At 40.6% G+C, this 27,529-nt stretch overlaps 1 protein-coding gene across 1 annotated transcript; it reads left to right on the forward strand.

The window, feature by feature from the left end:
- Window positions 1-1,701: 1,701 nt before the first annotated feature.
- On the forward strand, window positions 1,702-27,529 carry GIPC2 (GIPC PDZ domain containing family member 2; the record flags this gene model as incomplete). Its single annotated transcript, XM_080348734.1, has 6 exons — window positions 1,702-2,040; window positions 9,350-9,535; window positions 12,998-13,178; window positions 16,853-16,962; window positions 17,642-17,723; window positions 27,375-27,529. The coding sequence occupies exons 1-6, from the start codon at window positions 1,804-1,806 to the stop codon at window positions 27,527-27,529; spliced, it is 951 nt and encodes a 316-aa protein (XP_080204860.1). The 5' UTR covers window positions 1,702-1,803.

Genomic DNA, 27,529 nt, shown 5'->3' on the forward strand with positions numbered 1-27,529 from the left:
TTTTGAAAATAAAACAAGTCTGCACAACCTCTGTATGTCACTAATAGAAACTTGACTGTTTTCATTTACATGAACTAAATTGTTAACATCAGTAATGACCACAAACAGTGTGTAACTGTTTTCTAACATTGATTCACATCTCTTCAGAAGATAAGGAATGAGTTGGTAGAGATCCAGATTGGTAGAGACAAGACATAAATACTTGTCAATACCACCAGTTCCCCTCTACTACATTTTAGTAAATGCAAAAAGGCAGGTTTTAAAAGAAATTGCTCTGTGGTGGCTTTTAATTGGTGGAAAATACTAAAAAATTAACAATCTTTCATCCAACTCTAAGACAATTGGATCAAAGTTAGGGATTTTTACATGTTCAGTTAAATCTACCACACGCTTTCTGGAAAGACTGAAATCCAACTGGCTTCAAACTTTTTTTCCCCACAACATGAGCAGCTTAGAAGTTTGACGTATTTTCTGCGATGCTCTAGGTGCTCTCTGCTTAGGTATGTTGAGGACTTCTGACTCGGGGCTGCCTCCTCGTAATTCACTTCTCTGTGCCCCCGTGGGCTGGCGGTGCCAGAATCCATTGTTGTTTCTCCCCAGATTGTCTCTTTATTCGGAAAGTCCGCTGTGGTAAGGCAGTGCTGCTTCTCTCTGTGGCTTTATAGCAGATTCCTTTAGAAGGCCTGGATGTTGCCTCATGAAACTTTCACTCTTCACATCTCAAGTGGATTCTGTACACCGGTGAAAATGGAGCAATTCCACTGAGGTGAGTGTGGAGCACCTAAGACGTCTTCTGTAATGTGAACATCTAATTTACCCCATCGAATACACTTTTCTGTCCCACGGTGGAGAAGGAAACATTTTAAATCTATGAAAGATTAGAAAATACACTTTTCAAATATTTATATGTTAAATCTCGCTATTTAAAAGTTTTATCCAGTTCAATAGAATGCCTCTTAATCTTTGCTTATATAGTTGTTACTTTATGAATCCTTAGGTGTTTATAGGTCTGCTATGCACAATTGTAAACAAGCAAGAGTTGGCTGAAGTCCTTGTATACTTCATGTTTTGTATCATGGATATAAACCTATCTGATCAATATTTAGTACTTCATTATTAGTAGAAATTCCTGAACCAGTGAGTGGGAAGATGGTAAACTTTTTATGATCTGGGTTTGTGTACAATTTAGGGAAAGACTTTAAAGTTATATACGGTACAGTATACACTATATACACAACTGGGAAAAAAGAAACAAGTGGAAGAGATGTCTTTGTGTTGGCTGGAAAATGGACTGTACCAGGCGTTGGCAAAGTCAGCATTGGTGCAGCCTAGTTCAGAGTGCTCTTGGCTTCCATTTATGAAAAAGATAAAAAACAAACAAACAAAAAACCCACAATCAGACCCTTCCTAGCCAGCATCACGGACAGGGGGGATTATGTATTTGTTTATATGAAGTCACTTCTGTCCCAAGTCCGTGTTGTGCCGCTTTAGTTACGGCTGGTTGTGGCCTCAATGGGCTGCGGGGCACGACCCCCCAGCGGCCGAGGCTGAAGCGGGGGACGGGACAGCGGCGGGGCCGAGCCCCGGTGCCCCCCCGGCTGCCCGGGGAGCGGGGAGAAGAGGAGGCGCCCCAGGCAGCTCCCGCGCCTTCCGCCGCCTTCCAGCGGGGCCGGCTGCGGGGCGGGGCGGCCGGCGGCCCCGGGCCTCACCTGGCGGCATGGCCGTGCGGGGCCGGGGCGGCGCCGGGGGCAGAGTCCAGCGCGGGCAGCGGGCGGCGGCAGGAGCCCGCTCCAGGCGCGGAAGATGCCGCTGGGGCTGAGGAACAAGAAGAAGCACAAGTCCAAGGAGACCTCCAAGCTGGTGGAGAGCGAAGCGACGGCCCCGGCCCCCGCGGCCCCAGCGCCGGCAGCGAGCGCGTCGCGGCTGCAGTTCCACACGCAGCTGGCGCACGGCAGCCCCACGGGCCGCGTGGAGGGGTTCGGCAGCGCCCGGGAGCTCTACAACAAGATCGCCGAGGCGTTCGGCATCGACCCCGCCGAGGTACGGCCGGCCCGCCCGCACCGGCGCGGCGGCTCCCGGAGCGGCCCCGGCAGGCGAGGGACGGAGGTGGGGGCGGCTCTGGGCTGAGCGGCCGGTGGACGCGGTTTTGCCAAGTTTTGTGGACGTGGGTATTTTCCGGGGGGAAAAAATCCTTTTGCCATACGGGAAAAGATAGAAGCGTAACCGCATTTAAGTTTTACGCAGAAAAAACAGTTGTCCTTTTAGCCAAAACATCTCCAGTGTCTTGGTTAACCTGTTGCCGGCCCGCTGTTCAACACAACTGTTCAGCACCGGGTCAAACCATTTGTATTGCGGTTGAGCGGAATAATTATTTGCAGTGCAGGAATTATTAACTGTAGTGACTCGATACAGTTTAAAATACAATAATAATAAAAAATCAATGGATCCATGAGGTTAAACACTCAAAAGTGAAGGCAATGGGGGGTATAAATGCTTTAAATCTGACTACATTTAGAATTCCAACTGAATGTGATGTTTGGAAAGCTTTCTGCTTTGGAAGTTAATTACTTTTAAAAGGCCCACTGTTTAATTGAAGGTATTTCAATCCGTAACATAATTTTTCTCTTAACTCCGCTGCCTTTTTTTTTTTCCCGAGCCAAGTTTAAAACATTGTTTGGATAATGATTCATTTGTGTTTGCAAATGTATTGTTTTCTCCCAGTTAAAAGGCAGTGGCCATATCAAGTTCTTCCTCCGTGGTTGGTGCTGTGAACCTTAACCTCTGAGAGGCAAATTGAAACAAAGTGCTAACATTTCATTATGCCTGTGTGTCGCTATACAGCTTTCCCTTTTTTTCTTATTTGTAGCTGGCTCTTTTAAAGTAATTAAGACTTTTAGCACAGACTTTGTTCTGAGTCTGCTGTGGCCCTGCCTGGCAGCATTGCAAACTGTAAAAGTGGCCGTGGCGGTGAATACAGTTTAACCAGTCACTGTTGCATTAAGTATTACAATTAAGAAGTACCAGTACCGTTGCCAGCCAATGCACTTATGTCCCAGACCTTCCCAGCTGCTTTCTGACCTTCTGCTTCTCTGTTTTCTCTCCATACTGAGCTGCTGTTCCCCTTTTGTTCTGCTCTGCCTCCAGTTATACCTCGTACTCTCAAATTCTTGCAGTTGCCAGGTTATCTTCTGTTTTAGTTTTCTTCCTTTCACCGTTGAACTTTTGTTACTGATCTTATGGCTCCGCTGACTTGAGAAAGAACAGCGTTCACCAGGAAATTCAGTTGTATGTGAATGGTGTGCTCCCATTTCTCCTGCTACATGTATAATCTGACACTCCAAAGGTTTTAGAGGAAGCACCACGTTTCATTGGCATCAATAACCAGCCTTGGGCAAACTAGAGAAATTTCTTTCTTCTTTTCTTTTTTTCTATTTACTGTCTCATTCCTATTTGTTTTTCTTTGGGGTTTTTGTTGTGGTGCTTGGGTTTTGTTTGGTTTCTTAAATGGGGTTTGTTGCTAAAAGTGGACAGAGAATTGTTGCTGCAGGCACTGAACTTAAGATCTTCTACTCAAGAAATTCAGTTGGCATTAAGAAACTAAGTTGTACAAAATGAAAACAGCGATTAAAAACATTTCCTGGTGTACAGGTGGCACAACAGAGTGAAGAACCTGAATCTGAGAGTCTTGCAACAGTATTTTGGATGGACAAGATAAAATGGGATAGATGAGTGACAGCGGGGGGTGCCATGAAAGAATGAATTTATTAGCAAGTGCTGAGCTTCCTGGAAGTAATGAAAGGCTAGACATTTAAAATGGTATTATCTATTAATTAAAACTGCTTTTGGACAGACAGTTTGGTGTAAAGAAAAATGCCAGAAGCTACGCCTCAGCAAACTGAAAGATAGCAAGGTACTCAAATGCCATGTGTAGGTGTTATCTATCTGGCCAGAAAGGTTTCTGTGACCCAGCTATCCTGAATCCTGTGAGCAGCGTGATACCTGAATGCCGTTGGAAACAGGTACTATCACAGAGATCTCTGCCCTGTAGGTGGAAAATAGGGGGCGGGTGAGGAAGAGCTCAGTGTAGCGAACGTTTGGTGAGCTATTACGGAAGTGAATGCCTTTAATATGATATGTGAGTTTACTGCAGTGTAGGCAAGGGTATGTATTCTTGGATATATTCCTACTTCAGTGTTTCAGTACAGTTCCAGATGAGCTGTACTTGTAGTCTGTCACTTCTCCTTTTGATTCCGCATGGTTACAGCACCTCATTTCTTCGTATCACATCTCACAGGACCCGCTGAGTTTAGCTTCTGCTGGAGAATCCTTTCCAGGGTCTATGATTGACTGCCAACAGTGACAGAGCAAGCCTTGTACAGAACACAGCATTTGTTGGACAGACGCTGACAAAAACTTCTGTGCAGACCTGGATCGTGAGTAGGGTAGGATGGGGACAGACAAAACAGGTAGAGCTTTGAAGGGGACGCTCCTCCCCTCCTGTGATGTTTGCTGGGTATCTGTGATGGATACTTTCTGAGGCTTTTCCTGTACACAGCTTTTCTTGTCTAGGTATTTTGTTCTTCATCCATCTTCCAAGGTGAATATAAATCTTAGTTATCCCTTTTGAACTTGATGTTCAGCCCGCATTTCTGCCTCCCTCTCTGCTGTTACCGTGACCAGCATTTCTTCTTCTCTGGGTCCAAACTGAATGTTCTTTCCACAGGGAGGAGTGAAGATGGCTTCTAGCAAGGGGTTGCCTGTATCTTTAGTATTAATGCTGTTTGAGATAGATTGCATTGTTCTTGACTTTAAACTTTGGGTTTTTTTCGACAGGGTTTCAACAAGGAAGCACAGAGCTAAAAATATATATAAATAGATGCTATTCTTAGCTAACGCCATCCACAGTCATGTGTATGTTTCTGCTTGCATAAATAACACAAATATCTCCCTCATTTTTCCAACAGAAGATGAAGAAGGAAAAGTATTTGGGTATGGTCTTGGCCATTTAGGATTACTACTCCACTGCAGCTATCAGGGAATGAATGCAGCAGGGACTGTTATGTTCCCTGTAAGGGTGAATGTGCTAAGTGCAGCCTGTATGATAAATGAGCACAGACCAAAGGACAATGTGGGTCTGTTTAAGCGTTTGGGGGTGGTGTGCTCCTGTGAGAGCACATGGTAGGGCTTTAAAGCCTTCAAAGTAGCTAATCGGGCACTGGGAATGTGCAAATTAAAGTCCAACAGTAGCAGGGCGATTTCTTGATCAGATGAGGAGGGAATGGTCAGCCACAGAAGCTATATGGACTTTCAGTTTGTGTACTCATAATTTACACTTTTGATTATTGTGCTTGCTTTGGAAGGTGAACTATGGTGGGGCTGGTGAAGTAAGTTGAATGCTCAGCGGGTGTGTCTGCCCGAGAGTCCATGGAGCTTGCGGTTCTTTCACTGTGGAAGGAATTTGGCTTCGTAAGGGGAACACAGGGAAAGGGAGACCTTTCAGCAGCACCAAGGGCAGAAACGCAGCTCCCTCTCTCAGTTCAGCTGCTGAGCTTGTGTCTGGGCTGTTGCTCCATGGGCTTTGCCTCCTCATGTCGACTATACTGTGAGGCTGTGCTGCATTCAACTTTTGCACGAGTATTTGATCCTCATCACCAAACTGTTTGAAGTTTTAAAGTACACGCTTATCTGCTGAAACGTTCGCAATCTCTGCAGATTGGAGACTTTAAATGAACAAACTTAAAACACTCCCTACAAGCCGCCTCCTCCCAGCCCTATGGCAACTATTGTTTGCTTTGCCCTTCCCCTAAGCAGCGCTTAAATTTCACGCCCATATGATGCTTGCTGTGTTAATGGTCCGTTTTTCAGATACTTTAAAGCTGTATGGAAGACCATACACTGCAATTCTTGCACATTCTAGCTTTAAAAAAAGGGAACAATAAAACACTGAATGTTTACTTTATTGTACTTTGAGCATATTTGGGGAGGCAAAGTTATGTTCCTGATAGGGTACCAAAAGCACACTAGAACTTTGTTACTCTGCCTGTTGCTGCAGGTGGTCACAGCTCCCACATTTTCTTCAGGGAGGATAAAGTAAGGTGCCTAGAAAATACATTAATGATTTCTTGATATAATAACGTCTACCTATATAGGGAAATATGTCAGTTGGTGTTACATCTTGCTCAGAAGCAGAATTTCCATTTCCCCACCTCTTTAATAGAAAAAAGTGGTTATTATCTCCTCTGTAAAGTTTTCTGAGATCTACTGATTTTAAAAGCACTTTTAAATGCTTCTGAGTGTGCCATCCATCAGTCAACTTATTTTTGAATTCTTTTCGAGGTGTAGGCTTAATACATAGGATGAGAATGTAACTAGTGTATAGGATATGCAATATGGCACTGCATATATACTTTATGTAACACATAGTGTAACCCTCTTTCTCTTAGCTAATACAAGGGGGTTTTTTATATAACACCCAGCGTAACCCTATTTTTATTGGCTAATATTGTCTCTTCTTATTGAAAATACCGAGGCCAGGAATAATCTGTTAATAATTGTATCTGACAAGTCTGTTTTATAAGGTTGTGCATAAGCCCCCAGTCCCTGCCAGCCAAATGTAATTCCCTCATTCTGCATGCCGCACAAGATCACTCTCACAGTGAAGGAGGTATCCTGGATACTTTGTGACTTATATAACAGTTATCATTTATAAAATCTTGCTAAAGTTGGCATGAAATGTCACAGCACCGATATGCCGACTTAAAGATGAAATACATATGAAGGTTGAGGGTAAGAGGGGAGAGAAAAGACTTAACAATGAAAATTGCACATTGAATTTTTTTCTTGCTTTGTTTCTGGGTAAGAAAATTACTACTAAAAACATACCACACTTTGAGTGAATGGAAGGTGTACTATAGTTGCTGTTGTTTAAGCATAAAGCTGTGTTTAGGTACCTATATTAAACCTCTGTAAAATCTACCAAAAAAATATCATTTTTGAATTGGCAGGTCTCAGTCATATTCAAATAAAGCTGTGCTGTAACTGATAGCCGGTGTAACTGTATATCATCCTGTGTAGATACATCTTTAGTACATTACTCTCTGCATGTATCTGTTCTGAGAAAAAGCAGTTGTTCACTAAAGAGGATGAAGAATGATTTAAGTTTTATTTTTGACTGGCTGATGCTCTTGTGGTTAGCACAGAACTGACTCACTGAAAATTCTGCAGACTTATAGGCTGTAGTAGGAATGCCAGCCAGATGAAGGTCTAAAAAGAGAAACTCTGGATCAAGTTTCTAAATATCACATTTCTTCTCAGTTGCCAATTTTATCTATTCAAAGGTGTGACAGTAGTTACTAGATGATTGTCTGTTTGACAAGGTCAGATGAAGGATGCTGATGTCTAAAATGCAAAGACATAGTGCTTGTTCATTGTAAGAACTGAGTTGCAGCTGTAATCTGGCCAAGTTATCACGTAGCTTGAGAGAGAGCTGAAAGCATATAAGTGAACTTTGTATAGTCTGTTTGAATGGAACCTTCTCGGTTAAAAACAGTGCTGATGATTGTTATTTATAAAATAAAAATTAATTTTCTACTTAAAACCAGCTGTATTTCTCTAGGTGATGTTTCTGCTTGAGTATTGGTTAACTGAAAAGCTTTGCATTACCTGAGAGAATACAACTAATGTCTGTTAAGGGTGTGATGTTACCACTCTCATTGTTAAAGTGAGGCATTAGATTGATTAGATTGCAGTGGATGTTTGATGGATCATATGAGATAAGCAATTAGCCTTTGAAGCAGGGCTGTTGTAGTTTTGGTTTGTTATGGTTTGTTTGGTTGTCTTTTTAAAAAAACCAAAACAATAAACAAATATGAATAAGACCTTTCTCATGAAGAAACACCACCTCACTACTAAACTTGCAGTCTTTAAAACCAAAACACCCATAGTTACAGAATCAAAGTTCTAGAAAGCTTCAGAAACTGGAAATGCTCTCTCTGAAATAGATAGGAAAAACATTCACCCTTCGTTTGACCTGGAATAGATTTGAATAGGTTGGTGACTTTCCCTTCGATTTTTCTGCTGTCATCCATGGATGCCAGAAGGAAAGAAAAGGCATTTGGAGTGTTCTGGTGCGGTAGAGATGTGTCTCCCAGCCAGAGCCCATGTGTGTCCTGCTAGTGGCAGAGCCTTTCTCTGATGGTTTGTAGCTGTGGCTTTACCACCTGTGCTGGAGGACCAAATGGGATGGCAAGGCTCCTCCTCTCCCCTTGCTTGCAGTTGTGTGTGAAAGATGGTCTTCAGGGGTGTTCTTTGCCTCGCTGAAGGAGATTTCAAGGTTTCTACAAGTTTCTGTTTTGGCTGCTGCCCAGGAGGCGGCTGTGAGTCCTCCCTCACACCCCCAGTACAGCGGTGGTTACTCTGACTGTGAGCAGGGACATTGAGTTGTTTTCTTTTGTTTTGCCCGGGCTGTTTGGTACGGCTTGTACTCAAGAAGCAGAAAGCCCAAAGACTGCCTGGACTGGCCAAATTCCTCCGTGCAGCACCACGGTGAGCAAAAGGGTTGTCTCTGCCATGAGCGGTACAGCTGGGTTAGTCTCATCCTGCCCATGCCCAGGATGATAAATCTCCCTGTTAAAGAACCACTAGTATAAGTGTAGGGACAAAAACGAGTGCTTAACACCCAGTGCTGAAGGGAAATCCCTCAGAAAGGCTGATTAATGAAGAAAAATTGGCTTTTAATAAGCTTGAACAGAGATGACACCTGCTTATGCTGGAGGAAGGGTAGGGAACTAAGCAGTGTTGCATGAGAGAATGTCCTCTGAGCCAATAGTGGAATGCATGGAGGAATGTAAAACATTTTATCCCATCTCGTGACATTTTTGTTTTGATGAACTCCCCTTTTCTTCATGAAACTGCTTTCATAGAATAGTTTGCATCGGAAGGGACCTTTAAAGGTCATCTAGTCCAGCCCCCCTGCAATGTCCCTAATGATGTTTGAATCCTGCGGAATTCGAGTTGGGTGAATGATGAAGCGAAAGGTGGTTGTGGCTCTTGGGTTTGCTCGCTCTGCCCTCCAGAACAAGCTGTTCTGTTCCAGCTTGAGGCGCCTGTGTTGGAGCTGGTGTGCTGGGACAGGCCGTGTGAGGCTGCTCACACAGATTCTCTCCTTTGCTCCCTGCCAGCTCTTATCTGCAGAGTTTGAGCTGTTGATGCTTCCCGTCGTGTGCGTGGATGGATTTCAGCTATGGATCTGTTGCAGAGGCCAGAACTACGCTCTCCTTTTTTCTTCCTGTCGAGCTCACTGAACTTAATATACCATTAAACTTAATGTGTTTGCTTTCCTCCTGCACAGATCATGTTTTGCACTTTGAACACTCATAAAGCTGATATGGACAAGCTCCTGGGTGCACAAATTGGCCTTGAAGATTTCATATTTGCCCACGTAAAAGGACAACGAAAAGAAGTGGAAATTCTTAAAACTGATGATGTGCTTGGGCTTACCATTACAGACAATGGAACTGGCTGTGCGTTTATAAAGGTAAATTTAATCGCCCGTGAAATACTTTGTTCTATAGAAGCTTCTGTTGCTCTCACAGTTTAGTTATTATTTTAATGATCCTTTAGAACTGTAAAATCTTTTATTATCATATATATGATAAGTAAAAAATAAAGTTGCTTTTCTTAGGTACATCGTTCAAAATTAGTTCAGCTATTTCTGTAGTGCGTGTCATTCAAAATCAGTTCATTTATTCATTGCTTCTGTAACGTGTATCAGCTACCTTGAGGTGGTAGGTGTTAGATACTGCTTGCATCTGCCCCCTCTTTTTGTTTTTAAAGTGATTTTCTGATGTCATTGATTAGCTGCTTATAGAACTTATGTCACTCATGTGATAACGAGATCAAGTTCTTTCAGCACTTGACAGTTCACAGGGCAGCCTTTGTGCTGTATAAGAATAGGTGCAAGTACAGTGCTTTCTCAGCTTTTCAGTGTTGTTATTTTAGATGGGTAGGATCAATTAAAAGGTGCTAAAGATATGGATTAACATAATTTAGCACAATTAACCTGAGTAACAATCATGGGCAGTAACACGGACAATATATTAACCATAATTGCTTTCCTCCTCCGCTTCTATATGACCTCCAGATAGTATGTTTTGAGACAAGTAGAGAAATGATGCTACCCATCTCGCTAGACATTAGGAACCTTAGTCACATTTTCTGCCATTTTTAGATGTTTTGCTTTAATCTACTCAAATTATTCATTATTAGTGAGGCATTGGCAATTATCTTTGGTTACTGCTGTCTCAATTGCTGTTCTCATTGCTAGTGTAAACAGAGCTTATATGGAGAGGTTGTACTCTCTCTTCATTCCTTAGCTACCACGGATATAAAATAAGACGTGGTTTAGAAATAGGCTTGCTTTGTTGTGAAAAAATGTGATTGACATAACGCTTGAGAAAGTTGAGATGCATTGGAAGCCTCAGTAAGCAGTTTGACAAAATCATTGCCTTATTTTTATGTTTAGAGACACAGAACTCTGAATTTCTAGTGGTAGCATCTATGCAGCCGGTAACATTCAGTCACGCTGCTGCTTATGTGGCATTTGAAAAGAAGGCATTGAAACCTTCAGTGATTAAAGTTCAAGTGTGCAGCACTGCACGGTGTTACACTCTCTGTGTGTTGTTGGTAACATGGATGGAGAGAACAGCCGTCACACCGCGTAACTGGAGCAGACTGGAAAACCCTCGCCACATTAGCAAGACAAGCTGTGGTTTCCAGTAAATTGTATAAAACTTGTCTGAACAAATATGTCATTGTCCTTGTACTGGTCTAATAAGCAGGATAATGAAAATGGTGCAGTCATTGTGGGAATGCATCAGTTTAAAGGAGGTTCTGGGAGCTCGCTTTGCTGCTGCTGCAGATTTAGCTAATGGATTTTTAAAAGCAGCATAGAAAATACATATGCAAATGTAAAAGCTGCATCTTTTTAATACTTGGTTCTCTAGGTAATGACTAAACAGTGACTGTCTCTATAGTTTGATAGAATTATTTTTGTTTACATATTTACTTGCCTTGAAAAATTGTTACTATGTTTCATTATTACTTAACAATTAATATAAATTTTTCCTGTCTTTGAGTTGAAAGCTGTTACAGGCTATAGTAATTTTATTGCATTTTGAAAAACAAAACAGTTTCTAGGTTTGATATATAACCTGAATGGTTTTTAAACCTGACATTCTGAACTGCAGGTTCTTCTCCTATGAAATCTAAATATTTCTTTTCCATTACTAAGAATGAAACCCAATGTCATTCTACTTTCACAAATGTGTTTTCTGGGTACGTGGCCAAATGGGGAGATGCATTATGAAATCAGCCATTCAAAGAATGACAGTAGAACTTGAAGCACGACTGACTGGTTTATAAGGAGACATTATAAAATAGGGTGGCGCAATTAATTTTAGGCATTGTGTAGGAAACAGATCTTTGCTTCTAAATGGTCTGTAGAGCACTTGAAATACAGGCATATCAGTTGCATCTTAATTGCTGTGACAACGTAGCTTGACTGTCTCTGGTCAATTAACTTGAAGGGAAGATAGAAACTAAGTCATAAAATCTTTGATATTGGCACAAATGATACAGCCAGTGAATATTGCTTAAAGAGTTTTTGTGTTAGAATCCAAGTGAAGAAGCAAAGCTAAATGGTAATGAATTCAACATGTAGACTAAACATTAATTGAAATCTGGTGGGCACGCTTCTGAATCCGTGCACCTGATACCAGAAACACATTGGGGACCCAATTTCTGGCACGTGTATGATACCTTAACCATAAGGCTTCTTTATTGTTTGAGGCTAGGTTAAAGGAAAAAGTGCTAGAAAGAGTTAAATTCAGCTTGAAGCTAAAAATCGTTGCAGTGTGTTGTAGGACACTGAGCACTGTCACACTTCCCACTGACTCTCTCAGATGGAGGCGCTTGTGTGGGCTCAGATGTGCCCACATCAACTAGGAGCAGGTTTCTGAGATAGTTCTGCAGCTAGGCAAGGTGTTAGAGGAGTAGGTGGTGATATGTTTGTCTCCCCTGTCTCACTGTTATCTCGCTCAAAGTTAGCCTGAGCATCACTTGTTATTGAAAAGAACCGTATTCAGGAAGATATTAGAATGAAATCCATACCTCTACAAAATACAAGATATTCTGTGTCATAACTTCTCTATTAAATAGGCTAACAGCTTACATGACGTAGGCACATGATAGACAAATATGACAACAATAAACAGAATCACTGAAATTTGAGGTGTCTTTTAATTGTCTTGATAAATCATTGACATATTTTAAAGATTAGGGGGTTTTTTTCCCATTTTTCAAATTCTGCTTCCCCAAAATTATTAATACTAACTTCTGTTATATTTAATGACTTTTAAACCATTTGCATTCCATGAGATAGCATATAAAATGATTTATTTTTCTGTGTTTCAGAGGAAACACTTTAATATTCATCTGTATAGCTTGATAAGAAAAATGGTAAAGTTTTATCACTATAGATGGGTCTTAACCCTTTATAGTATGTCACTATTTAGTATATCACACATATTATTTTCATGTCCCTGGACCATACTTGAAAAGAGAAAAGTTCTGTCCCTATGCTTGTCAAGCTATTAAATCAAAATAATAACCCCCAACTCAATTAAACATTAACATTACTGACACATTCATGTTTGGTTTTAAAGCACAAAAGTTTAGCTTATTCAGAAGCCTAATTTCTGAAGTATATTTTTGTTTTCCCCCATTGATTTTATATTAAGATATTTTGAAAAATAAACCTTTACAAAATACATTTTATGAAAATCTTACAGGCGAAATGCACTACTGGTATAATAAACTCAATCCTATTGATGTTGTCAACTGACATTCTTGAAACCCTGTGGTGTCACCTCTTTACCAAAAGGAAGATTTCTAATCCTGTGTTGTTTTTTTTTGTTGTTTGTTTGTTTTTTAATACTAGCGAATCAAAGAGGGTAGCCTTATGGACCAAACCAAAATGATCTGTGTGGGTGACCACATAGAGACTATAAATGGAAAAAATGTGGCAGATCGACGGCATTATGAGGTTGCCAAAATGCTAAAAGATCTGGAGAAAGGTCAGATGTTGAAGCTGGAGCTGATAGAGCCTATGAAAGCATTTGGTGAGTAACCTGACTGTCTACCTTATTCACTGGATATTGAAATCCCAACATGGCATTAGAAGTTTGTTTTCAGATTGCAGCCAGGTATCCACTCAGTGTAACATAACTGATACCAAAAAAGTATATATATCTATATATCTAGGTATCTATATATCTAGATATCTATATATCTAGGTATCTATATATCTAGATATCTATATATCTAGATATCTATATATCTAGATATCTATATTTATATAGATATCTATATATCTCTATATATATCTATATATATATCTATATATCTATATATCTAGATATATAGATATTTATATATATATCTAGATATCTATAGATCTAGATATATAGATATCTAGATATATATATCTCTAGATATCTAGATATATATATTTATATCTATATATATATCTAGATATCTAGATATCTAGATATATATATTTATATCTATATATATAGAGAGATATCTAGATATCTATATACCTAGATATCTAGATATATATATTTATATAGAGAGATATATATATAGATATCTAGATATCTCTCTCTATATATATTTATATAGATATATATTTATTTTGAAGTGGGAAATTCGTGAATGGATTTTCTTCTCCCTTGCCTTCTCCAGCAGTCATCCTGGTGTGCGCTGCCTCACCCTGAGTCTCAGTCGCTTGATTCCTTTGCTGTCACGAGATGATGCAAAATAAGAACAGAAATTCTCTCATAGACCCAGTTTTAAAGCACGGATCGCTTCACTAATGTGCTGATCCTTGCACCTCCTCTTTTCCTTTATTGATACATAATCCCTGTCCAGCTGTATGCCAGAGTTCTCCATTTCTGAGCCCTCTTTTTGGGACAGGACTCTCAGATGCAGAAGGTGCTGCAGAAACCCCCGTCTGCCCTCCCCAACATTTGGTGGATCTCTGGTCATACAGCAGGTACACTCAGAACTGGAAGAAAGCACTATGGCAAAGCTCTGTCTCTACCTACAACCTGCACACTATGAGGAAGTGATACCTATATAGGAGGAATGCATACCTACTGCTAATCCTTATGTATATTAATTTTATCCATGTGGTACACTAAAAAAAACCAAAAACCAAAAAACTGAGTTTTCATTTTTATTCCTTCATTTTTTTATATCCCTCAAACCATGTAGCATTTTTCTGTAATAAAAACTTCAAAATACTTCTAAATTATAAGTGTTTATGACTCCTCACGCATGGCCGCACTAACAGCAAGTTAAAAATCACCATTTTCACCACAGCGGCAATAGTTTGAGATGTTTGTTTTTCAGATCTCTCTTTTTTTCTATTAGTAGTTTACAACTGCTGTCATATACCAGTCCTGACACTTGGTGTCAGAATAGCAGCAGAAATGGAAAATGAGAGAAATTGGAAGGTTTCTTTTTGCCTTTTGTGTTTCTGTAAATACGGGTTATGAGCTAATCCCTAATGCATTTGGTTTTAAGTTGATACTCCTGTTAAGTAAATGTGTGTGTGTGTTATATATTATGCTAAAGTAGCATTACATATGCAAAGCATTGCAATTAGTAATATGGGAATACCTTTTAAATAGCGGTCTAGAATTTGCATTCAATACAAAATGTGTTACATGGTCTGTTTCTAAAGACCAGGGTAAATCAGCACTTGATTGATTTCTTCAGCCATTATTTAATAGTAATTACTTTACTCAGGTGATTAAGATACTTTTGAGTCTGCCTGTGATGTAGAGAAGGAAACCTGCTAATGCCTTTAATCTGACATTGAATTAAGAAGCAATCAGAGCTTTTTAGACAGATTTTTACAAGATGCATGTTAATTTTTTACCCTACACAAATTAATTTACAAGTTACATTGCCCAATAGGTTAGAATATCCTGCCTTAGGTGCAGTTAGGCTTTAGGCGCAAGTTTATTTGATAGTGTTTAAGGTGCAGCGTGCTGAGAAAGCCCCTGAGGAGATGGCGAACGAGCTAGATCCTGCTGGACAAGTAGGTGCTGAATTCCTGCAAGTTTCAACACAAGTTTGTGGGGGTGTAGGAATAAGATATTGGTATCTGTGTGAAATAAATATCATTTACTGGTTGGATATCTCTCGATCATGTGCACACAGGCTGCCTCAGTTATTCTAGGCAGGACTTGCAGCACAGAATTAAAGACTTGTCTGAATAAGATTGGTCCTTACCAGTCACAAGCTAGTCCTCTCCAAATGGATGAAAAATTAATAGAAAATAAAAGCAGCATAACACAAACTATAAATTTAAATTATGTGAGCATGAAATATAATTTTTGCGGTGGCCAGAGAGCTTTTGTTTGAAATATTGCAAATAAAGGTTATGTTAAATCATGGTGACAGAACTAGAAAAAGATGTATGTTTTATCAGGAACGACTTTTTCAAACAAGTCTAGCAGAACTGATGACAATCTTAAGGATGTTTTAAACTGTTCTCGAAGCAATGAAAAGATGAAGGATAACTGTCGATCCTAAGTATATATGTAATAGACTGTGCCATATCTATCTGGTAAAATAAACACAATCAAAACTTATTTTTCAAGACTTGTTCAGCAAAATAATCTGAGTTTTTGACTCCTTGTGGGAGAACGATGAGCATAAATCTACCTGGGTAAAATGAAGATGGCATGTTAAGGCCTTGCTTTCAAGGACATTTTATTATAAGGGCCTGCTGTTAAGAGGGGAAATAATCTGGTTGTGAAAACAGCACAGTTTAAAACAGTTCTGCAAAATTATCTCCTCTCTTCTAGCACTTTCCAAATTAACTATGTAACTCCCATGACGGTAAGTAAATTAAAGCAAGGCACTTGAATGTAAAATTATGTCCTAGAAAAAGACAGCCAAATCTTAAATGATTCTATAGTACTTTTACTAACTAGGGTGCCCTTACCTAGGGTTAAAGAAGGAAAGCTTGAATTGAGGTAAAGAAGACTTTGGCTAAATCCAGATGTTCTTGGTGTAGTGATTTATCAAGTGTGAAATCATGACATGGGTGAAACCAGGGGAAAAACTCCTGCAGGTCTACTCAAGGACATTTTGCCTGTGTAGCAGCTGGTAATCCAGCTGCTGGCTCAACTCAATGTGGCCCATCACCACCTGCGCTGCAGTCGTGTCTGCACCGCTGCACCAGTGAAATGTTGCAGTGCTAACCCTGCTACGTAATCTGCCTGTAAAGACCAGGATAAATCAACATTTGGCTGACGACTTCAGCTGATATCTAATAGTAAGTAATAAATACTTCTATTTTCCTGTAGAATAGGGAAATAAAATTATACAAAGTGCCTGTGGAGCCAGGCTCTTCTTGGCGGCAAACAATGATAGGACAAGGGGTAATGGGATCAAGCTGGAACACAAGAGGTTCCACTTAAATTTGAGAAGAAACTTCTTCTCAGTGAGGGTGGCAGAGCCTGGAACAGGCTGCCCAGGGGGGTTGTGGAGTCTCCTTCTGTGCAGACATTCCAACCCACCTGGACATGTTCCTGTGCAACCTCACCTAGGCATTCCTGCTCCATGGGGGGATTGGACTAGATGATCTTTTGAGGTCCCTTCCAACCCCAAACATACTGTGATACTGTGATAACCAAAGCAGATACATCATATTCTGATGTAGCATATACTTAGTTTTGTTTGGTTTTCTTTTTGTTGTCCTTTGTTTTGTCTTTAGAAAAGCTGGAACCAAGGTCCAAAGGTGGAACTCTGCCAGAAGCTAAAATCTCCAGAGGGAGAGAAACACTTCGGTTGAGAACCAAGGGCCCTGCTACTGTGGAGGAAATGGTATGGTTATGTTTGGGCCCTTCCATAGTTTAGTCATCTAGCACCTGATTTATCCTTCCCCATGGCTGATAAGGTAAAGTAGGAAGGAAAAATCTGGATGTTACAAAACTCATGGGACTTAAGAAGAAAACTGCCTTTTGCGGGGAGAAATGCTTCTATGCAGCTGAAGACTTGCAGGGATAGGATGGGGCTGAGGAATCTGGAAACAGAGAGCCTGTGCTTAGATATCATAGATTATATGGATGAATTTAAGGTAGATTACACCAAGGAGTGTGGAAAAGAGGGAAGCAGGGAAAAAAGCTGGGCGACAGTTGAAGAGTTGGTTCTGTTTCTGACACTGCAAAGTGCACTGGGCTGGTTTAAGAGTTGTAAAACCAGGATTAGGGTTTGGAAGAAGAATTGTTATTTATTCTGAGTTCCTCTAAAAATGATGATGATTTGATGAGCATCTGTCAGGAGATGTAAGGCTCCTGTTCAGTTTGAACGTGAGAGCTGTGTGGAGGAAGGCTCAGGCTTTTGATAAGAGGCACAAAAAGTGGAATAGGGTGTTTTACTTGCAGGTTTTGTAAGTCTAGGTAGGATGGGAGCAGGGATAATCAGTGGTGAATTGCTGGTTATTTTAAAATCTGCATGGATATAATCATACTTTCGTTCTTTTTCTCCCTTTATTTCAACAAAGCCAACTGAAATTGAAGAAAAAGCCATTAAAAAAGTGGATGAGCTTCTTGAAACGTACATGGGGATAAGAGATATTGAATTAGGTGAGTTTTTAACAGCTACATTACTACAAGATTAAATGATTTCTCATTTTCTATAGTCTAAAATGTATTGAGTACCTTCGTTTCTGGATATAAGCAAAGCAAAATTTGTTCAGCATGCAGTCTCAAAAACTTGCCTGCATTTCTGCAAATGTATGTCTCTGATAAAATAATCCCTCACTACAAACCTTATGATGTGATTAATTAATCCTCTATTCTTCCTGCACATTATCTATACACTATTGTGTGAATTATTTAGTTGTTTGCCATTAACTGTCATCACTGTATTTTTTCGGGCATGTATTTTGTAGCGGAGCTTGTATGTACCACATTTAAGGATTGTTAAGGGTAAGCATGTCTATTTACTCTTTTGCTCTTTTGCCACTTGGCTTAGACACATCAAAGCTGATCACTGAAGTTTGAATCCAAGATCTTCATCAGTGAAAGGGCAACTATTTAGCAAGGGAACTGACAGAGTAATTGTACAAATGTATTGAATTCTCTAAAGTGTGTTTTCTGAAGAACATGGGAAATTTCCCAGAATATTTACTAGCTATCACAATCAGCAATTTATAGTGAAAGAAGCTATTCAACCCCAGCATCATCATTTCCTTAAAACTGCACCAAACGTCCTTGCAGCTGTTGTTTCTCTCTGTTAATCTGACAACAACTAAGTAGCAACTTCTGTTTGGGGAGGAGCTGCAGTCTGGCTGGGTAAGAAGTGCCGCTGTAGCAGCTGTGGCTGGGTGTAGTCCTCATACGATCTCAGGCAAAGAAGGAGGTATTTATTGTTATGGTAATATCGGAAAAAGTCATCCAAGAATTAGGAAAGGATAAGCTAAACGGAAAGTGATCTTGAAAAGAAAGCTCTTATGAGAGAGAAGTTGGGGAGGCAAAGGAGAAGAGAAAATGGGTCTGGAGAGATGCTAAGGGCAAAGCAGGAGGGTTGGACAGGCAGCACCAAGAAATGAGAAAAATAGATTATCTGAATAGCCAAAAGGCTGAGGGAGCTGGGTTTCTTTAGTTTGGAAAAGATGACACTGAGGGGTGACCTCATTAAAGTTTACAGATATATAAAGGGTGAGTGTCAGGAGGATGGAGCCAGGCTCTTCTCGGTGACAACCAGTGATAGGACAAGGGGTGATGGGTTCAAACTGGAACACAGGAGGTTCCACTTAAATTTGAGAAGAAACTTCTTCCCAGTGAGGGTGGCAGAGCCTGGCCCAGGCTGCCCAGGGAGGTTGTGGAGTCTCCTTCTGTGCAGACATTCCAACCCGCCTGGACACCTTCCTGTGTAACCTCATCTGGGTGTTCCTGCTCCATGGGGGGATTGCACTGGATGAGCTTTCCAGGGCCTTTCCAACCCCTGACATTCTGGGATTCTGTGAAAATCCTCCCTGGCCTTGACTGCTCCAGCAGGCAATCATCTGATCAGCGGCTTCTACTAGTTTTCTCACAGGAAAAATTATAGGTAAAATATTATTTGTCCCCCTGCCTAAGGTAGAGGTGGGCCTCCTGGCATACAAGAGAGAGCGAAGCTGCCAAAAACTTGTGAATTCTGTTTTGTAGCTAATATCTAAACTTTGAAATTCCCAGAAAACTAAAAATTCTCCAAAATTCTGTTCCTAGCAACCGCAATATGTGTTGCCCCTGCTGTGAAATATGCTCCCAGGAGCCACGTGTGGTGCTGACCCTCTGTTTAGCTTTGGGAGGATCCCATGGCCTGTCCCTCTCCTGCAGCCCCTGCTGCTTGGTCGGTCTCTGGCTCAGGCTTCAAAGCTCTGGAGTCCTGTGCCAGCCGTTCCTCTGGGAGCTGTTTCTGTCCCGCAGCTGTTGCCTGTTGCAGTCTTGGCTGGAGTCGGGCTCTGGAGGCTCCTGTCCTTGCAGGTCACCTCCAAGGTCCCTGCGCCCTACAGGCATAAGTGGCTAAAGGTGTTCTGGTTTTGATGTCTGCAGCCCAGAACCCTTTGATCCTAGGCTAGGGCACAGTTTCTTGGAATGCTGAGGTGTGCTCTGCTCTCACACAAGGAAGCGAAGGAACACAAGGTGTTCCCTGTGTTTTTGACTCTCCGTACCATAACAGGATCACTCTTGTATAGTTGACTGGGGAGTTCAGCTTTCAGGACATATGGCTGAGCTGATTGCCAAGCACCTGGTGGAATTTTCCTGTGAATTCCTTGATTTTTATTTTTTCCAAAAGATCTAATATCCTTCATCTTTCAGTATGTAGTTTAGAAAGTTGCAAAGAATGCCTTAAGAGAACGCTCAAAGAAGGAAGAGGTCTTTGTCCTCAAAGACACTCTCTTCTTCCCAACAAGGTTGTTTTGCCCTTCACCTCTTCCTTCTCTTCCTCCCAAACAGAAGAGAAACTCCCAGGAATCAAAGACTACAGGGTTCACGTAGCTTTAGTTCGCACCTTTGAAGTAATTTTAGAAGATTCAGATCTCAGAGTTGAGGGCCAAGGGTGATGACAAAAAACCAGTTTGATCAATTTTAAGCAATTAAACAGCTCCAGGACTCTTCAGGAAAGGAGAGCTAATCACCTGTCACAAATCTTTTCAATTAACATATGTCAGTTTTTCATATGCTGGATGTGATCAGCCACCCATGAAAATGAAATATGAGGAAAGGATTCATTCAGAGAATGCCAATCACCACTCAGCTAGAAATTTCACTCATTACTCAAGGCAGATTAGTTGAAAATGCAAGTCATCACAATGCGACAGCCGACAAGTGATTAAGATCTCAATCATTGCTCACTCCCATGCAGTTCTGTTTGTCAGAAGCTTTGAATGTCAGTTAATATTGCTCTTTCATCTCCATTAAAATGACAGTTCCATGGTGTGATTGAATTCTAAAGAAGTGCCCCAGTTTTAAGTCAGAAGCCAGAAAGAAAGGAAAGAAAAAATAATGTAAAATTACAGACAGAATTAAAGATGAGATAAAGCCCTTAATTTTTGCATTGTTAAGTATCTTGACAGTTTCCAGAATGCCTGACTAAATCCACACACAAATCCCAAAGTTGGAGCTAAATGCTTGGAAATAATTTAACGAAATGCGTGCACTTTTTGTTTTTTGGCACAGGTTTTGGGTTGCAGAGATCTAAATGCCATTGAGATTTACATACCTGCCTTTTGAATGCACTTTTACCTTTTTACCTCTTTATTTTACTGAAAACTGGACTTAATCTGCAGAAGGGACACTTGGCTCTTGAAATTTATTACTCAGCCATTATAAAATGGCACGTTAGAAACTGGGCCAAGGCTTGACTTCAGCCTTCTTTAAAACATAAATGTGCCATCAGGAGATAATTCAGGTTATTTTAAATCCTGTCAGTACTTTCTGGTAAAGGAAAATGAACAGTTGATTAATGGGAGGGACTCAGGAAACAGTCTTAGTGAAAAATACTGGTGGCACTTATTTTTTAAATCAGTGGGGCTTGAATTGTTATGGACTGTACTTGAGCAGGAGGAAGCCTGAATCTATGGGATCCAACCTCAGAATGCTACTGATGGAAAAATGATGGCAAAAAGGGCTTCACATCCAACTTTCTGTTTGAGCATCTTTTGGCTAGCTCTTCATCCGCTCATATTTTGTTCTGGTATTATACATTTGGATGATTATTGCCTTTTTGTTGTTCCCTGTCATATTGTCAGACATTACATATCTTTGCATATTCTCCATTTCTATTTAAAAGAATTTCAAATCCACTTCTCCGCTCTTGACTTCATTTTTCAAACTTTCTGTCTAGTCAATATGTCCTAACAAGTTTAAACTTTTTGTCACCCAGGCTTCTTCTCTTGGTTCATCCAGCAATATTGGATAGTTGTTTTTATCTTGAAATGCTTTGACTGAAGCGATAGTCTCCCCAGGTCTCTTGTTTTCTGCTCCCTCTGTCACCAGATTTCCTTTCCCAAAGGGTTTTATTGTATACCCTCTGGGGTATGTTATTTATGACTGTTCACTTACTCCCAATTAGGGAGTTTGGTGAAAAAGGAAAAAGTAGCAGGTCCGGTTAAACAAGAAAACTTATCCACTTCAAGAAGAAATATTACTTAATGTAAAGAAACAAAAAGAAATCGTATTTCTGATGGTTCCTTGAGTGCCAGACCTGACAACATTTATCATTAAATTCAACCCAAGTAATGTTAAACACTGGAAACTGCAATGACACACCTCATTTTCTCGTATGTTGTAAGGGAACTGAATGTATGTTTTAGCTCTTTTAAAATATAAGGACAGAATCATAATATTTGTTACATTTTGATGAAGTCAAAAGCTTCTGATAGTATTACAGCTAAATAAACACTGAAGTTCTTGTTGAGACTTCTGAAAAAGGTTTTTAGAATTTACAAGATAGGCTCTAGATAGCAAAACTGCTGTGTAAGGTAGATAATAACAATGGCAGGCAGATCGTAGCTTTCATGGCTTGTGCTGCGTGTGTCTATCAAAAGTGAAAATAAGGATTTTGTGAAAGATCTTTGAAATGATTTTAAAGGGAGTAGGTTTAACAAGCCAACATACTACTTTGTTCATATTTGGAGAAGCCTGATACTGAACTTCTCATTTAAAGGTGAGAAATCTTCTAATTTCTTTCATCACTTTTAAGTGTGCTGAACTTCTCACATTTTATATAAAAATTTCTCAGGTATGACCATTGCCTGAAGTGAGATTAAAAAAAAAAATCTGAAAACAATTGGGACTATTTAGAGTGTGGAAAAATATTCTATTGGAATAAAATTCCTGTAATCGCTTATTGTGCAGCTGTTACAAGAAGCAGCGGGGGAAAGGGAGGGGAGTGGAGGCGATTTGGCACGGCACTGTCGCCCTCTGAGAACCAGTAAAGTTTTCTTCAAGTTGGCAAGTATCTGCTAAATGCCTTGGCAATCAGTTGTTTCTGATTTGCCTTGGGAATTAGGCGTTGCAAATGTCACTGTGTAAACAGTCACGTTGTGCACAGCTGTGCGGCTGGGGATGCCATCCCATCCGTGTCCATGTTCGACGCTCGGGGAAATGGGAATAGGGACAGTGGGCAATAGAGAACACTGGTCAGCTGTGGTTTTTCTTTATGCGTGGAACTAATGATGTAGGGATCAGCTTTGCACATTTGTGTACGTCAGTGGCACAGCTCGGGTGTGAGGATCGGGCAGGTGGGTGTTCAGGGCTGCTGGCGCTAGAGGACAGCACCAGGCTGCCCAGCACCAACACCCCGCACGGACACCCTTCCACAGAGCTGTGTTTCATTACATCAGGTGAGTCTGAGAAGGGGAATGTGCTTTAATAAATACAGTACCTTAATATATCCTGCTAGCACTGATTACGGTTGCCCAATACAGATAAAAACACTTGTTTGAGGCTTCTGCTGTCGGGCAGCAGTGACATTCTGACTTGCTTGACTGGGTTGAAAATTGTCTTGATTGTCTGTGTTTAGTGGATTTTGTTTTCAAGTTTTGTAAGTCTCTAGTAAACTATTTTTAAGGTTCTGTTTTACAATTTGGGAAGCTCAGCCTTTAAAGAAAATCATGTTTGAAGTAACGTTTTCTTTTAATGACAGAGTTGGTTACTGTGTAATTCTGAGTTTTCAACTAGGGCATCTGGACTGTGATATAGTGTTGTGTTATCTGGTTTCATCGCTGCTGTCTGTCATATAGCTCTTTCATGTATCCTGACCAATTTATCTCAAAGCTGGCTAAATTCTTGGCTTTCACTCTTTCTGCTGGAACACTTGTCTAGATCCTCACTCTGTTGATAAGTAACTGTTTCAAGATGTGGAATCATAGAGTAGTTTAGCTTGGGAAAGACCTTTATGATCATCAAGTCTAACCGTTACCTAGCACTGCCAGGTCCACTGCTACATGTGTCCCTCAGCACCATATTTACATGTCTTTTAAACACCTCTAGGGATAGTGAATCCACCACTTCCTTAGGCAGCCTGTTGCAATGCCTGACAACCCTTTCTGTGAAGGAATTTTTCCTAATGTTCAATCTGAACCTCCTCTGGTGCCAGTTGAGGCTGTTTCCTCTTTTCCGATCACTTGTTACTTGGGAGAGGTATTCCCTAGCACTTGTCTTCCAGCTTGGGGGGCTGGGTACCCAGAGAACAACTGGTCTTACTATTAAAGACTGAGGCAAAGTAGTCATTAAGGACCTCAGCCTTTTCCTCGTCCTCTGTCACTATGTTTGTGCCCATATCCAATAAAGGATGGAGATTCTCCTTTTGTTGCTTATCTATTTATAGGCACATTATTTATTTCTATTGTCTGTTATGGCAGTAGCCAGGTTAAGATCTAGTCGGGCTTTGGCTCCTCTAATTTTCTCCCTGCATAACCTCATGGCATCCATGTGGTCCTTCTGAGTTGCCTGCCCTTCTTTCAAAGGTCATAAACTCCCTTTTTTTTTCTTATTTGCTTATGTTTGCTCGTCATCTTGCACAGCTCTTCTCCTTCCAACCCTTTCCCAGTGTCTCTACAGAGTAATTTCATATCCTGGTTCATATGCAGAAATCTGTGAAGTTTAAGTTACAACCTTCACCTCATTACCTTCAAGATTGCTCCTCAGCAAATACCTTCTTAGGCCATGGTGTCAGGGGATATAGGGTGGCATTGATAGGGCAAATACTTGTCTTCTGCTTGTCAGGAACAGAGTCCTTTGTTTAACGCCTATTTCCCATCCAGACTCCTCTGAGTCAGTGTCCCAAGACCTTCACAGGGGACATAGAAACAAGTAGTGCAACAGGGATAGAGTTTCTTCTGGCAGGGAAGTAGGTCCTGAGAGTCCTTGAGAACCACTAGTGGTGCCCAGGAAGTTGAGTTACACTTGAACTGTCTTGATCACAGTGGTTTGTTTGTCAAGATTTACGTAAATTTTCCTTGGAGTGCTTTGTGTAGTTTGGCACACTGCGATTCTCTTTGGAGCCTCACGTCTGAACGTAGTTAAAACCAAAACGTCAAATTTCTTCAGAATTACTGTTGTTGACATCTACAATGTGGAATATGGCTCAAGTTTGCTCACAGCTTGTTGCAAGTTTGCATAACAGCAAACTGTTTGCCAGAAGTTCATAACTGTCAATAAACTTGAGCTGAGATTCAGGTCAACAAATTGATATTAAATACATTTAATAAAACTTCAGGAAAAGGGTGGTTTCTTTTCCTTTTTATCAGAGAGATTTTGCCATGTGATACAACAATGGTGCATGCAGTAGACAGCAGACGGTCCCAGTACAGGTGGCCTTCTGTGGCTTCAGAACTTCTTTCCCTTTCTCAGGCACCTTAATACATATTTTCCACTTGAATGTCCCTCTGAGAAAAGGCTAGAATCACCGAATCACAGAATGGTTGGGGTTGGAAGGGACATCTAGTCCAACCCACCTGCTAAAGCAGGTTCACCCAGAGCACATCACACAGGAAGGTGTCCAGGTAGGTTTTGAATGTCTCCAGAGGAGACTCCACAACCTCTCTGGGCAGCCTGTTCCAGTGCTCTGGCACCTTCAAAGTAAAGAAGTTTCTCGTCATATTCAGGTGGAACTTCCTATGTTTCAGTCTGTGCCCATTGCCCCTCATCCTGTCATTGGGCACCTCTGAAGAAGAGTCTGGTTCATCCTCTTGACGCCCACCCATGAGATATTTATAAGCATTGATAAGATCCCCTCTCAGCATTCTCTTCTCCAGGCTGAATAGACCCAGTTCTCTCAGTCAAAGAAGCTATCAAATTCTTCAGTGTGACACCTGAATTTGATATGCTCATGCAGAAACTGGTGGCTACTTGATGCATAACAAAAGATGGAGGACATCTTGCAGTTTAAGGCAGATGTGTAAAGTAGTCACAAAATGAAGCAGACTTTGAGGGTTTCATCTATTGTACAATACCGTCATTTCTTGTGAATATGAACAGATGCTGTGGAGCAGAGATACAGCTCAGAAAACAAACTGCATTCAGCAGTGGTGTTTGTGCTAAGTCTGTTTTACAGAATCTTCTGCATCCCTCAAACCGTGATAGCCTGCTGCCAGTAGTTCTTCTGGCCTGGCTTAACCAGGAGGAACTCTTGTGCTGGCACTTTTCATCCTTCAGGGAGGTGCGGGTACCATGACCGAGAGAGGTTTGAGCCCTTAGAGTTTTTATTTGCTCTAATAACTCTGGGTTGCCAGCATCCGGTGTTGTTTGGGATAGACTTGCGATTTGTCCTAGAATTTGAGAGACTGTGCAGCAGCTAGTGGTGAGGGATGAACACAGCAGCTAAGGACTGAGTCCTAAGCAGTGACCCCCCTGTAGCCACTTCCAAATTAAAGTCTAAAACTTGATAAATTCTGATACTTGGGTATTAAATAAAAGAAAATGCTGGACAGCATGGATGTACAAGATATCACAGTCCACCTCTGTTGTACCAGACATCTCTGTTTTAACTTTCCTAGGTGCTAAGATGTGCTTAGTCTTAAGTGGCTCCGGTTTATTGTGTACCATTTGAACCATCTGGCTGAGACTTCCAGAAATAACTCGGATCTTTTTCACTTTCTAGTGGCATAAGCACAAACTTTCCCAGCCTTGAGGGTGCTATAAGTTAAAGGTTTGCTTTTCAGAGCTGGATGTAATAATAATTGAAGCAAACTCATCCACTAATATTAGTTACTCCTTAGTTTGAATGGTACGGAAAAAACTGTAGACCCAAGCAGAAGAATAATGTGGCTCACAATAAATGCTTTGGTCTCTTTACTACAAGAGGTGGTTTTGGGGTTTAAAAAATTAAGCTAAAGTTAAGTAAAATTAGATAAAATCAAACTGAAAAATTACGCAGATCTCTTTGAGGTCATATGATAATTCCTTGAGAGCACGACTTCTTTCAGGCAGTTGCAAACATACTGTGTCCGATACCTAACAAACTAGATTTTAATTTTCTTTGTATTTTACACAACAGGTTTGTTGGCTTAATATTTGAATTCTTGTTTCCTAAAATAGGTTATTCAAGTTTTTTCTCTAGGCCTATTTATCATTAGTCCTTTCTAAATGCAGGTCATACTCGACATTTAAACATTTAAACTCATAAAATGTGTTGTCGCTAGCAAACCCATACTGGCTTGGTTGCATGTATCTATTATGCAGGCTGTGTGTTGTTTTCCATGTTCAAACCCCATGCCTTTTGGCTTTCTGTGAAAAACCTTGGCTACTTTAAACTTGGATTTGCTGAGATTTTTTTTTTCATTGTTTAGAGGAGAAAAATATTTGGGTTTGCCTTTTCATCTTCTGGCTTAGGTCTGCAAGCTCATATCAAACTCACTGAAGTTGGTGATGAACTGGCATGGGTCTTGTTACACCTTGTTTGTAGACCCATGCTTCATGTGCCTTCAGTAATGAATACAGGATATGATTAAATAAGATTAAAATGAAGGTTTGTTGAATTAAAAATCTAACGTTAGCCAAACAAACAGAAGAATATATAATGAACACTCCAAAGAAGCTCTCTTGTTTATCGGAGTGGAATTTAGTGAGTGTGGGGCATTTAAGTACATAATTCATATCAAGTCCTAAATTCAGTAGGCAAGTTTTACATCTCCCTAAAATGACGCTACCTGGTTTTGAAAATAGACATTCAAAAACCATTCTGCCCGTATGCTAGCTGTCACTTTCATGATAATTACATTATTTTCTTTTGTTACTTTTTAGCTGCAACAATGGTGGAAGCTGGAAGAGACAAGAAAAACCCAGATGAATTTGCAGTGGCATTGGATGAAACTCTTGGAGACTTTGCATTTCCAGATGAGTTTGTCTTTGATGTATGGGGAGCAATAGGTGATGCTAAGCAAGGACGACTGGAATGA

The sequence above is a fragment of the Nesoenas mayeri genome (assembly GCF_963082525.1).
Source record: "Nesoenas mayeri genome assembly, chromosome: 8".
Lineage (NCBI taxonomy): Eukaryota > Metazoa > Chordata > Aves > Columbiformes > Columbidae > Nesoenas > Nesoenas mayeri.